The sequence below is a fragment of the Manduca sexta genome, unplaced genomic scaffold, assembly GCF_014839805.1.
Source record: "Manduca sexta isolate Smith_Timp_Sample1 unplaced genomic scaffold, JHU_Msex_v1.0 HiC_scaffold_3375, whole genome shotgun sequence".
Taxonomy (NCBI): Eukaryota; Metazoa; Arthropoda; class Insecta; order Lepidoptera; family Sphingidae; genus Manduca; species Manduca sexta.
Genome location: NW_023594436.1, coordinates 1 through 14122, shown reverse-complemented (window position 1 = coordinate 14122; position 14122 = coordinate 1). Strand labels below are relative to the sequence as shown.

The following is a 14122-nucleotide window of genomic DNA, read 5'->3' as shown; positions in this document are numbered from 1 at the left end:
GTTAACAAAGGGGACGGTTCTCAGGTTAAGGAATCCACCGATAGTAGTACGACGCTGGAGGATGATGATGTCGACAAAGATAAGAAAGGTGTAGATCGCGCGTGTACTGTAATATCTAAGGAACATGATGAAGAAACTTTGACAAAAGCTGATTCCTTCGGCAAAGCTCGCGGTGACAGCAATGCATCGTTGCGCCGAGCAGAAGTGATTAAAGTTACTGAGGTGCTCATAGATGCTATAAATAACGGCGATTATGATACGTATTCCAAATTGTGTGATCCTAATGTAACGGCATTTGATCCTGACGCGCTAGGTAATTTAGTCGAAGGTGTAGAATTTCATAAATTCTTTATCGACAACACACCGACACATGTTAAAACCAACACAACTATTTTGAACCCTAGAGTGCACCTGCTTGGAGATGACGTAGCTGTTATAGCATATGTCTGCGTAACACAAAGTGTAGATGCTGAAGGTCGGCGAGCTACACATCAATCTCAGGAGACTCGTATATGGCACAAACGCCACAACAAGTGGACAGCAATACATTTCCATCGCTCCTAACTAGTTCCTTCTATGATCCAGCTCGAAATGTCAGGGGAGAATTGTCTAGCGATGCAAACTATTTTAATGGTGATGCCATTACTGAAGATTAATCAATTCAAGCATCTGAGTAACATTGCAGACAATATTTAAAGGCCCCCCGAGAACTTAAACTTAAAATTATCCAATTCTGCTATAAAATTACACGAATTTTATTAGAATTCTTTGTAATCAAACATTAAGTTAATTATAGGTAAACAATAACCGCATGAATGTGAGCAAGAATAAACCAATATCTCTCTAAATCCGGTGACTACTTAATGAATCCTCAAATATACAAGCTAATATTGTAATGTGGCTACAATGTGATACCGATAATCAAAATATGCTTTTGCTAGTAAGTAGAATGTACGAAGACTTTGATCTCGGCCACAATGAAGTTTGTCAACGAATATCGGGGCAAATTATAGCAGCAGCTATCGACAAAAACGATGAAATCTCAATGTACCATTATGATCTGATATAAAAGAATCTATGTTATATCTAAGCAAAGCAGAAAATTTTCGAGGTTTAGAATTATTAGCACATTTCTCAGTAAGTCTCTCTACATTTTTAACTATGAATGTTTTGTCGTGCTTAAAATGGTGTTCTATTTGTTATCAAATACCTAGTTAGTAAGGTTTAAGCAACTAATATATTATGATACGTACAGTTATTGGCACTACGCATCTAGGAATCCTAACAGTGAGAGATGTTCTAGTAGGTTATAAAGTTTAACGTTTGTTCTAATTATATTATTGTAGTACATACTGATTTTGTATTTTCTTCCACTAATGCCCGTGTCACCAACCTTTGTATTCGTTGAGTCAACCCATAATTTCCACACAAAATTAAAACAGTGCTACAATTCAACGAAAATAAGGATTGCATTGAGCCGGTTAAGATTGTGTGTTCGACGTTATGGGTCAGTTAAGTTACTTAAAGTAAAGATTGGTGATTCAGCCATCGGTGTACTATGTACGTCATAGCTAGAGCAGATTCTTTGTAACGTATTATACTTTTTAAGTGAATTATATCAATTTTGTCAATTTTAGATTTTAATATTGTTAACATTTATTATGCCTTTTTTATGCTTTTCTAAATTGTATATTAGCCTGCTAATAATTAATCGATTTTAAATGTATTTTCACTTGAGTCAAGTTTTTGCTACGTTAGATTTGTACCTAATAATATAATAATATTCCGATAGTATTGATTTTAAAAGTGATAACTGTGCAAGAAGTCCCTACCTACCAATATAGCGTGTGTATAGAATGTATTGTAATGTCGTTGGATAATTATGTGTGTTGTGATTTATTTCTGCACAGTTCACTCCATTTTCTTAAATGTGCTTTGCGTATTCAATTTCTAGTTACTATCAGTATGCAGTACTTCAGTATTTTCTAGAAATATAGTTAGATTTTAATGTCATTTATCGATTTGTTAAAACATTTTGTAAAGTATTTTATTATAATTAACAAAACTCAATTTAAAAACCTGATGAGTGGAAATATAAAAATAAAGTACATCGCATAATATTAGTAAATACCTAACTACATAAAATTGTGTTGGAATTATCCTTATATTCAAAGTACATAGTTGTGCCATTGCAACTAAATTTAGTGCCAATAACTGTAACAACTAAAAATGTATTCTAGTCTTTATTGTTACGCGTATTTAGTATTTAATCAACATTTTTAAATTAATTTTGAACATATATTTACATAGAAACATACATTGTGTATATAGATTTTGATTTGCACACTGCATGTTTTAAAGTGTCGTCTTCATCTATAGCTGTACAAAATATTTACATGAGAGTTTGTTACCTAGATCTTAAAAAAATGAATTTATTTATTTTACTTTGTTAATGCTCTCCGATCTGATTTGATTAGTTGTCTTGTACCCCAGCTTCTTCAGACGTGTAAGCGTGTAGGCGTTAGAAAGAACGATGCTTTACCACCCATAGCAAGTGTCGACTGCCTATGTAGCTTGCAGACTCCAGTTTACCATCACAGCTAAATAGAATATTTATGGAAAACGGTATTATATTATTTAGTTGAAAGTCTTTGTTATTAATTTAGTAAGACTGTCTATTTAAGTCATTACACTTACCTACCTACACCAAGTTTGTGGTGATAGAATTAAACATGTTAGAAAAATAATCAGATAAGTGCTACCTACCTGATATATAAAAATCCTTATTCTCATTCAACCAGATGTCTTAAATTTTATAAATGTTATGGACTTGTCAAATTAACTTTTGAAATAATCGCTTGTTTAAATATTATAATATCGATTTTAATGTTGAAAATCGCGCTTAATACAGATTACTTACGGAAAAGCATTTCCGCAAGTATGCAACAGAAAATGCACAAAATATGTAGATATCTTAACGTATCTTCCAAGATCATTCATGAAGCAATCAATGACGAAATGTATATTATATTTGCATACGCCATGTGTATCGTCTTCCCTCATCAGTTCCATACATTTGTGAAATATCCTCCTATCCTATGTAATGGCTTCAAATTATTTTTTTAATTACTCATTTCTAAAATTTTAGCAGCTCTCCGCATATTGTTAATAATGCACATTAACCTGTTTGCATGCATTTATCTCACAGGCTTTTACATTTAGGGGAGCTAAATAAAAGATACTATTTCAACTTTTTCTATTGGCTGCTTGAATTAGGATCTAAGAGCCCATACACACCAGCTTTTTCTCGCCAATACCTAGGCGTGACGCGCTCGTCGCGCGTGCTCACATCCTAAGCGAGAGAACCCCAGTGTGTACGAGCACTTATTGAAAATTACGTATTTTGAATTATTTTAATTTAAGATGTACTTACATTTTTCTAGACCACACAAACCATTTGCATGCATTAGTGTTGTGTATAGTGGAGTTTAATATAAACAACTATATTCCATGAATGTGTGTAGCGAATGGTACTGTGGTGTGATGGATATAATTATGGGTGCAGTGCAATATGGTAATCACTCAAGAAAGTATATTAAAGGAAACAAATATTTATTTCTGTTGTATTTTCTCAATAGATCTATACAAGTAACATAACTTATTATTCTTCATAGTTAGTGTGAAATTTTTGCCGTTCAGATAGGATTAATTGTATTTTGTTGATTATTAATATACATACAACATAATTGTTGCAGTATCGCCATCTATATTGAGCCTCTGTAAACATCACATAGATGTCATTAAGGTGTGTGATGCATTGGGTTATACAAACCATGTATTGGAAATTGTTATTGCATTATTGGCACCCTTGCCTGTACTGTGTACACAAGGTTGAAATTATTTTAAATGTAGTTAGAATTATTACCAAAGTGATTTGTACTCCAATGCACCGTAAATTTCATTTAGCATATTGCTCTTTATTATGATAAAGGCTAAGTTTGTTGTAGAATAATTTTGAAATGTGAAAGTGTAGGTGTATTAATGAATCATCAGTATATTTGTATTCAACATACATTTCTTGAACCTCTGCATTGCCGATTATCATGTAAAATTCTCTAAAATAAAGTTCTTTTGATCTACAATATTTAATTTATTTCTTTACACTAATAATATATGACATAATTACTAAATTACAAACTATTTCTATAACATTCCATAAAGATTAACTAAACTACTTATTGTATAAAAAACTTATAAGAGTATCATAATGAAAAACTACATTATACTTTTTTATTATTATACATACATTTTATTTTGATTCTAGGGCAAAGCACAATAGTTTATAAAACATACCTCACATCATACTCAAGACTTTTACTTTGCTATGGACAGTTTTGCATCCATCTGAAGTGACATTGAAATTTTTAAGTATTTTCTCATAAGTTGAATTGTCTATTTTCACTTTGCCCAATTCTCTATCAATACATTTCCTTAGAGACATGTCTGTTAATGGTTCAAATTTTATAAAAAAAAACGATGCATCTGCGATATTGTACTTTTCCAACAATTTTTGAGTGGAAAGATTCATCACACTTTTTATGATACATATCTTCAGTGCTAGCACAATTATATATAAGAATGATTGTTGTATTTTTCTCCAAGGTTTTACTCTTATTAATAACCATGTTGATTTGTTCACTGACATTAGCATCCACACTCAAATCATCTATTATAATAACGGAAGAGTCACACATTATTAAACCAAGCATAAGATTTGATGTTAATGTATCAACAAATGTAGGCATTGTATAATGATAAACATTAGACGATGGACCTAGGTTCTCCATAATTAAGGAAGAAGTATATGTTTTTCCTACACCTGTACCGCCATAAAAAAACATAACTTTAAATGGCTTATCTGCTTCTAAAGCATTAATAATAGATTCTAATGCTTTATCCTGGCCGAAGACTTGAATAGTCAGATTTTCTTTTAAGTTTTTCAAGTTTAGTTTATCAAAGCACTGACTTCTACACTGATTAACAACAATAGCAATAAATACTACGAATAAAAAAGTCAATACTTTTAGCTGACTTTGAAACCGGTATTCTTTGGTTGGCTTTCCAAGTTTATATGATATTTTTTTAAATTAGTTTCTTCTATCTTTGGCACAGTGTTGGAGACTGGCAATGGGCTGCGGACCCGCACAGGGCTGGCCACCCGCCCAGGGCTGGAAACCCGCAAGGGGCTGCCGACTGGCGACTTTTGAACACCGGAGTTTGTGATGTGACTATGTAACAATCTTCATCGAAGTCTTCATTTTGAATGTCTGGGGTTGAATAATTGTTGTCCGATATATCCATCGCACTAGAAGACCGTGCGCTCAAATCTATATCCATCGGTTCAAAACTTTTGTTAAGATTCTCCATATTTTCAAAAGTTGGGCTCTCAACTTTTCCACGCTTTCTAACAACAGTAAGAGAACTAACTATTCGGTGTAGGAATGCATTCGTATTTTATTTATTTATAGCATATCTTCATTCTTTGCTGTGGTCACGTCGACAAAAATAAACAAATATTTTTAAACGGTCCAAAAAGTTTTCTAATGATATCTTTCTGAATTCAATTCTAACGGTTCCAATCTTACATCATTATTAATCATATAACTAGTGCTTTGCACATCTTATCTGTTATTTACTTGAAAATAAAAGTTTGTTTATATGCTCAAAAATGTTAAATCTTCTTTATAATATAAATTGAAGTTTAGAACAGTGTTACCAATTAGATATACAAAATTTCATCCAAGACAACGCGCCCCACTAGTAATGGGCCACTAGGGGCCATTACTTTCCATTCTCACCAATCGCATACGGCATACAATATGTGTGAGCTGTCGAAGGGGCAGAGGTATCGATCACAAAACAATAACTAAAGATATAGAATATATATTATGTCTGAACCCGTTCTTTTGAGCTATTTGATAAAAAAAAAATTATTGTAATTTACTATACAAATGTTGCCAGTTAATCCTTAGTATCATTGTTACTATAAAACAGACCGGTTTTAAAATATTTTATTTGGATTCTCAAAACTCTCATTTTTAACCGGCTTCAAAAAAAGGAGGAGGTTATCAATTCGACGTGTTTTTTTTTTGTATGTTTGTTACCTCAGAACTCGCTCATTTATGAACCGATTTGGAAAATTCTTTTTTTATACGAAAGAATATCTCTCCAGATTGGTACCATAATTTATTTTTCAATATCGCTTCAGTAGTTTGATTTTAAAACTAAAAAAACTAGAATAATTATGTCGTCTAAGAAAACGAATTCGCGAATTTAGCTTTCTTGTGACGTTTTTAGTTAAATTTTTGCATTGAGTTTGGCTGAGTGTACTTCTCACATACATATACATATAGCATAACATCTTTTCCCCATGTCAGGGGTAGGCAGAGGCGTAACATTTCAGCGCGATAGTCGTATTGTGTGTGAAACATATCAGTTGTGTTTTTGGGTTGGGTTAAGTTGACTCTACTTCTTACATACATACATATATGTATATACCATCATAGCTTTTCCCTTTTTAGGGGTAGGCAGAGATGTAACACCACAGCGCGATAGTTGAATTATGATCGAAATATATCAGTTGTGTTTTGCGTTAGGTTTGCTTGAATCTATTTCTTACATACATATATATAGCATCACAACTTCACCATCACACCAAACACAACTATGCCATCGGGACGGTCTATTACTAACACAAAAAGCAAAAATAAAAATAATTTTAACAAAAATTATACCGCCTTCAAAACCACTCAAAACCAAAAATAATTTTACATAACAGATATATATTGGATACTAATTTTGGAGTCGGTACCTAATTAAAATTGCTAGTTAAGCTATATTTGTTGCATAGTCCATCTATGAGCTAAAAAATAAAATTATTACTGAACCTAAATTATAATAAGTCAGTCGCGTCGCGTCGGTCCCAATAAAAAATTGTTAAGTAAAGTTTTTGCGGTTTCTGAAAAATAAATTTGGCAACACTGGTTTTCGTGTGTTTTATCTTGTAACTACAGTGAGCATATACGCCTTTCTATTATATATTCATTGTTCAAATTTTAATGGCAACAATAGTCCGATTCTAGTCGAAATGACAATTATCAAATTGATAGATATATTTGATTATGTTTAAACGTGATACTTTTTATAACAATAGTATAATTATCTATTTTACATTTTCTTTCGTTTAGACGTAACTGCTCCATAAATATCCCAATTTTCTGTTTACCGTTTTGCATCTCCACAAGAAACTTCAAAAAATAACGATAATTTCGTTATGTGTGATAAAAATGAAAAACACAAATCAACTCCACCGGCTACGAATAGAAAAATACGAAATCCGTTCGACAAACATTTGATAGATAAACTTCACAAACCAATATGCAGGTGTGTTTAGAACTTTGTGTTACAAAAAAAATTATGTGTATTTTGTATGTACAGTTAGGACGTGAGTGCTTTGATTTATTTATATTATGGTTTCGTTTGTCACTAGTCCGGGCATGTGCAAGATATACAAGAAAAAGAGCAGTGGTTCTTTCCGTTGGGATATAGACCAAGCATGTACATTAGTGCCCGAGGACATCGTAGCGTGCAACAGCCAATTTGAACCGTCTCCAGATCCGGCTCTCGAAAGAATCGCCGAGGAGGCGACTGACAAGTAAGTAATGGTATAGATATCATAATAATTTCTATTCTATTATAATTGTATTATAATTGTATGCTGAAGACTTTTTGTTTGTTTGAACGCGCTAATGTCAGGAACTACAGTGTCGAATTTAATAATTCTTTTAATATTGGATAGCCCATTTATCGAGGAAGGCTATATAACATCATTCTATGTACAACAGGAGCGGAGATTCAATGAATAATGTTCCAAAAAAGGGGGACAATTGATTCCTTTTGAGTGATTCCATTCTGTGCGATGCGTAAACAGTTAAAGTTACTTAACAATCATGGAGAATGACAGAATTGTTCCTCTTAAAAAGTTCTTAAAATATATATTAAAACAAAATCCTCCACCACATCTGTCTGCCTGTTTTAATATGACAAACCTAAAAACTACCTAATGGATAATATTAATTACTTTCGAGGAAATTAGGTATGAAAATAGTATGAGATGCCGGGAAGGACAAAGGCTGCTTTCTATTGTGGTATAATATAATATATAGGGACATTTATCCTGGAAAACTTTCACATAAGTGAAGCAACAAGCAAAAGCCAGTTGTTGGTAAACCAATTCCATTCTAACAAATTTTTAATATTTCAGTCATTTGATAAGCAATTTTAATTTTAAATAGTGGCACAACTATTATACAATATGTGTATGGATGCTAGTTAATATTTCTCTGTCTGTGTTTCATAAATTGACCTTAGCATTATATTTTTCATTATAAAGATGGCAGCTATAAACATCAAATATCTTGAGTAAAATACTTTAAAAAATCTTGTAATTAGTAAATAATCTGTAAATTATACTTTTTTTTACAGATTTTTCTCCCAAGAAATGGTAATGCCTAGTCCTCTTGAATCTTCCAAAAAAATAAAACCACTGTTGCAAACATCCTCCGAAAGCTGTGTCCAAATAAGCAGCATCACTAGTGAAGAAGTTGTTTTAACTAGAGAAGGTAAGATCATGTTTAGTAATTTTTTTATGAAATGAATAAGAACAATGAGTTACTTAGACATTTGCATATTTGTTTCAGACCAAAACTTCAAAATGTTTTAATAAGATTGTGGATAATTATTAATTTGAAATTAAATCTTAATATAATTCAGTTATGTTAGGAATTGGAGTTGTAATGTAAAAATTAGGACCTCAGTTCTGACACAGTATTTATTTGTATAATTGATCAATATCATGGAATTTGTGACAGGAATATTTATAGTTTTGTTATTGTAAAGTAATTTTATTTTTGTGGCAGGGTTTAGTAATTCATAATTGTTCATCTGAAGTAATTCTAAAATCATATTATTTACCTTCTTATTTTTTTATTTTCCAGAATGCAATTCAAAATTGATCATATATTTTTTTTTAGTTTCAGCTCAAACAGTATTAACTCTACCACCAGAGCTGCCTCCAGAAGTAGAGAAAATACTACAAAGTTTTTGCACTTTTACCCAGGTATCTGCATATTTTTTTAACATACCATTCATAGATGAATACATACACAATAAATAAACTTATATACAAAAGCATAAAGACAACAAAAACTTTAGTGCATATGAACTGGCACAATAAGTACAAACCTTTTTTTCCTCCATTTTCAATGTGGTATTATTCCAAATTGAAATATTTTGATTAACAGAAATGACTGTGATTACTGTATACCCTTGATTTTTGTGTCTCCATCCAGAGATGTGTTAAAGGATTTTGATCTTTGAGTATGATGAACAATACATCCTAAAACCTGTTTCAACACAATTTTGAAGGGACCAGTTAAATAAGCATCTTAAACAGGAAAGTTTTTATGCAGAATAGGGAAAATAAGACATCATTTGTAGCTAATTTTGTGTAGGTATTGAATTATATATTTATGAAGTTATTATAATGTTATATATGTATTTTTAAACCAAGTTATTTTATCATAATTTTATTATTTATAAATGTTACTTAAACCAAGTGATTATCTAAACCTTATAATTTGTTAATGAAACAAAAGCTAGCCATGAAAGCTCGAGATTGTGCATAATAAAAAAACACAGAACATTCCTACGTTTTTGGAGCAACATGGAATTTTTGCCATATCACTAGTAAATATAGCAATTCTGACCCATCAGCATTTGCACATGCCAGGGCAGTAAGCCTTCCTTTGCTTGCTCTGCCTGATAATAAATATAATTCATTGATTGTTTTGAGTTGTTCATAAATAAACACAGTCCAGTTACTTATGTTGCAGGATCAAAACATATCAGGTGAATATGAAATCACAGCGAATGGGTCACTTCGTCGTAAATTATTCTTTGAGGAACACAGTGATATGGACCATTATGATTCAGAGCAAACTGATGATGAAATACATGTGGAACAGAGACCCCCATCTAGCTATGAATCTCACACACCAGTGGCATTTAGTCCTGACCTGGTAAGCATTTTAACATGAACAAGTATTTTTTTATTTGTAGATGCATTTTATTTAATGTTCACTGGGAAACATAAACAAGAATTATGATCTAGATTATAAAATCTAAAGTAATATTTTTATCTACAAATGTTTTCAACCAAGATCTGTGTTAATAATGAGTATGAACCTCAATGGCCATAGTTTAGATAATAGTATTATCCACTGATTTGGATAAGAAGGTTAACATAGCAATTGCTGCATATTATATTTCCTTAATCACACCTATATGCTTGTTATGATATAATTACTGTATCACAAATTTCCTTGATCTCAAATTGTTATCAGTGAATACAGGAAAACATGCACATTCTTATTAGGAAGTATGTATCTTTATCAAGAACCTTGTTGCTATAAGATGATGTATTTTTCAGAGCCAAAATCTAGTCGCAAAAGGGATGAAGCGAACTTTTGGCACACCTCTGAAGAAAGGTTTACCTGCTACTACAAAGCCTTGTTATCGTAACAAGATTTTGGATGTTGTGGATTTTGGGGAGCCATGCTTTAGTCCTATTGAATTTAGAACACCTATACGGAATGATCAGCGATCGGCTACGTCGTCGTCTTTTGGCCTCTGCTTCAATTTCACCAGTTACCAAAGCAGCTTCCAGTGATGAAGAGGTTAGTAAAGCAATTTTCACTAATTATGCTCATAGGATATTTGTATCTGTGTTATAGCAATCACTATACACAATGTATAAAGTCCACCATAGTGGATCACATAAACGTTTGTAAAAGATAGAAGCTTTAAGAGGACCAGGTATAAGCAGACCTGCATAATTGTGCCACACTTGCGAGAGGTAGTCATTTGTCTTCTGTCCATATTTCTGACTCCATATGGATGCCACACTACTTACCGTCAGATGCTTTCTAGTTATTATTGTCACTTATAACATATTAATGTATATGTATATTGTTTTAGAAGAACAACTTTACCTCACCTGAGTCTGAATCAATGGCTACATGTCTTGATTGTGTCTCTGTACCAAAGGCGAATAAGAAAGGTCCATGTCTCTGTAAGCTAACACCGAACAAGATAAAGAGAAGTGCATCTCTAAAAGAGTCTCCACAAAGAAGCAGAAAAGGATCATTCTCTTTTTCAGAGAAACGCAGTCTTAGTTTGTCGAATCTACATCGCAGTCGGTCTGTGCAAAAACTTGATTTCAGCATGGACATGAGCATTGATGGGTCGACACAAGATCAATCGCAAGGTTGGTTTTGAGTCACTTCACCCATTGTATTTAAAAATTCGATTTGAGTCAATAATTTCCATAATTTTTGTTAATATTTATTATTTGTAGAATTGTTTATGCATCATTAATTTAAAGGCTTATTAAATATACCAAAGAATTTATTGAACCAATTGAATATATTTTCATTTTAAGTGTGCATAAGACTTCATTTAGGCAATCTGTCATTTGCACTACTAACTTTTTATTCAGCCATTAACATACCTAATTTTCACCAGCAGATTCGGAATCCAGTTTGCAACCAGACGCCCAAGCGACATGGTCGATTGTAGAAGAAACAAGCATACACCATCTCGTTGATGTTGTTTCGTCTAAAGAGCGACTAACAGATTTACGATCATCTACTAAAATTCAGACTGTGAATATATTGGATGACACACCTATTAAGGGAAAATGTAAGAGCAATGTGCTTTCGCATGAAATCAGCAAAATTCGCGTGCCAATGCCACTGAGCCCATTGCAGATGTCATTGGACAGTAGTTTAGATAATAGCGACAACCCGCTCGGCTTGGAGGACAAGAAGATAGATTTTAACAAAGTTGATCTCAAGTTTTTGACTGAAAATGCGTATAAATTTGATTTGACCAACAACGCGACTAAGGTTGGAGCTGATTGCTCAACTAGCTTTAAGAGAGTTGATAGTGGTTTCAATGAGAACACGTTCTACGCAAACGCATCTAGTTATTATGAAAGTGCCATAAAACCGTCAGAATTGACCGTGACTAATACGTCGCAATTAAACACTGCCAAAGGTGCATTGAAAGAAATATCTAATGTCCATTGGATGAGAGTTGATAGTGGATTCAAGGACGAAAATTCTGCTGATAGTATGCAGTTCTATCCCGTGCTTGACAGTTCAGTGAAAAAGTACAATAGTTTCCATTTTACAAAAGCCAATACTGACGGAAAAGAGAATGTACCTAATGAAGATTTCGAGAGATTTCTTGTTCAACCCTCAAACAAGGACACAATGTCTATGTCAGACATCTTCACTGATGATATGACTTTCAATTGCAATTTTTCTTCAACACCATCCAAGAACAAGTCACGCAGAGTACATTCGTAACATTAGTTTAATTTTTAGTGACTAGTTTTGTTAAAAATTATGAATTTATATGCATTTATGTAGTTAGATAATAATTTAATTTTTTTTGACGTTTCTCCATTATTAGTGGATGATTTTTATAGGATTATTTGAAATTGAGGTTTTGTAAAAGAATATGACTATTATAGTGGATAATGTTTTTGCATGATATATTTTTGTGACTTTTGAGGTGATGTGTGTTTGTTTACTTGAGTCAAGTAATAAAATGAAATAAAGTTTTAAGACTGAAACAAGAATACTTATGATTTCCTAAATAAATTATTCTTCAAAAACTGCTCATTTAGGATGTAAACTAAAACAAACTTTATGCAAACTCTGCGCCAAAAATAGGTATTATAGTTTCTTAAAAATTTGTTTTAACTTATAATGACAATTCTAAATTTAGCAGTGCCGGATCCTTTATGCTAACGTCATTTAATAATTAATTGGCAGATAAAAACGGTGTTTACACATTAATTTTGTTTCGTTAATTGGAAGGCACTATCAAAACTACAAAGTCCAAGATTGTTTACTGTAGTCTACTTGTTTTTTATCGTTTTTATTGTGCTTTTCACTTTCATAACTTTTATGTTTACGTCTTGGAATATATGCCGTCTTTATAACGAAGTATAATTGTTTTCATAAAAGGAAATACAGTGATTTTTCAGCTATCGTAATAACAGTGAAAATCCCTGATTAATTTCTCCAGTATAAACATACAAAACACGTGTTGGCGTGTAGAAGGTGCGTGTTACTATAGGCCATGTTGCATTACAATCTGCCAGACTGTTCGTGCGTCAATTGTTTTTATAACTTCGATAACGTTGTAACCCCTGTTATCGGCGTATCCCGGAACGTCTGTGAACTAGAAGCTATGAGGATCTGTTAGGTAACAATGCGAGGTAGTGTATGTTCAATGCATTCACTCTCTATATAAACGGCAGACGAGTTCCATACATTTTATTTCACATTCCACTGTCAACTCGACAATTAGCAACAGCATTGTTAAGCGTCCGGGTCAATCGCAGATCATATTACGCTAAACTTATTGATACTCTGGCACAACGCACACGCGGTCGGTACTCGCGCACTGCGTTTCGCACAGTTGCCATTTTTATGTGTGAAAGTGTTTGTACACAAGATGTATAACAGAACAAGTGCAACGTTGATGCTGCAGACAATCATGGTGTTGATGGATAAACAGAATTCTACGGACGTCACTAACTTTCCAGCCAGTTTTAGTGGTTAGTGGAATTTTATACAACATATGAAAGTCGAACTTTTTAATGTCATTCTTATTTTGAATTTGAATATATTACCCACATTAGCTAATATTTTTTTTTATCATATCCTGCTCTGGATATAAATTGTATTCCTAATAAGCTTGTTTTTTTAGAGGACTATGAGTTGGAACGGTGCTATGGAATCTACGGTTGTTTCTCTAAAGCATATCCATGGACGGAGCATCGGCCGGACAATTACTTTACCCCGTCTCCACCTGAATCAATGGCAGTGAGGTAACAATTTTAAATTACAATAACATTTTATAAAATACCGGATGCCGGCCGAGATAACTGTCCGCCTCGGCTCGCTGACGAGCTTTCGTTGCAAGT

General features: G+C 32.8%; 2 protein-coding genes across 2 annotated transcripts; both read left to right on the top strand.

Annotated features, from left to right (window-relative positions):
- Nucleotides 1–6: 6 nt before the first annotated feature.
- Nucleotides 7–648, top strand: LOC119192922 (calcium/calmodulin-dependent protein kinase type II alpha chain-like; the record flags this gene model as incomplete). Its single annotated transcript, XM_037446654.1, has 1 exon — nt 7–648. A coding segment is annotated over one exon (558 nt), but the record flags the coding sequence as incomplete, so codon positions are not given.
- Nucleotides 649–7038: 6390 nt separating this feature from the next.
- On the top strand, nt 7039–12757 carry LOC115441069 (protein aurora borealis). Its single transcript, XM_037446655.1, is given in 9 exon segments — nt 7039–7443; nt 7550–7714; nt 8545–8681; nt 9093–9178; nt 9954–10139; nt 10550–10741; nt 10743–10796; nt 11098–11386; nt 11644–12757. Coding segments are annotated over 9 exon segments (2067 nt in total). The 5' UTR covers nt 7039–7333; the 3' UTR covers nt 12492–12757.
- The last annotated feature ends 1365 nt before the right edge of the window (nt 12758–14122 follow it).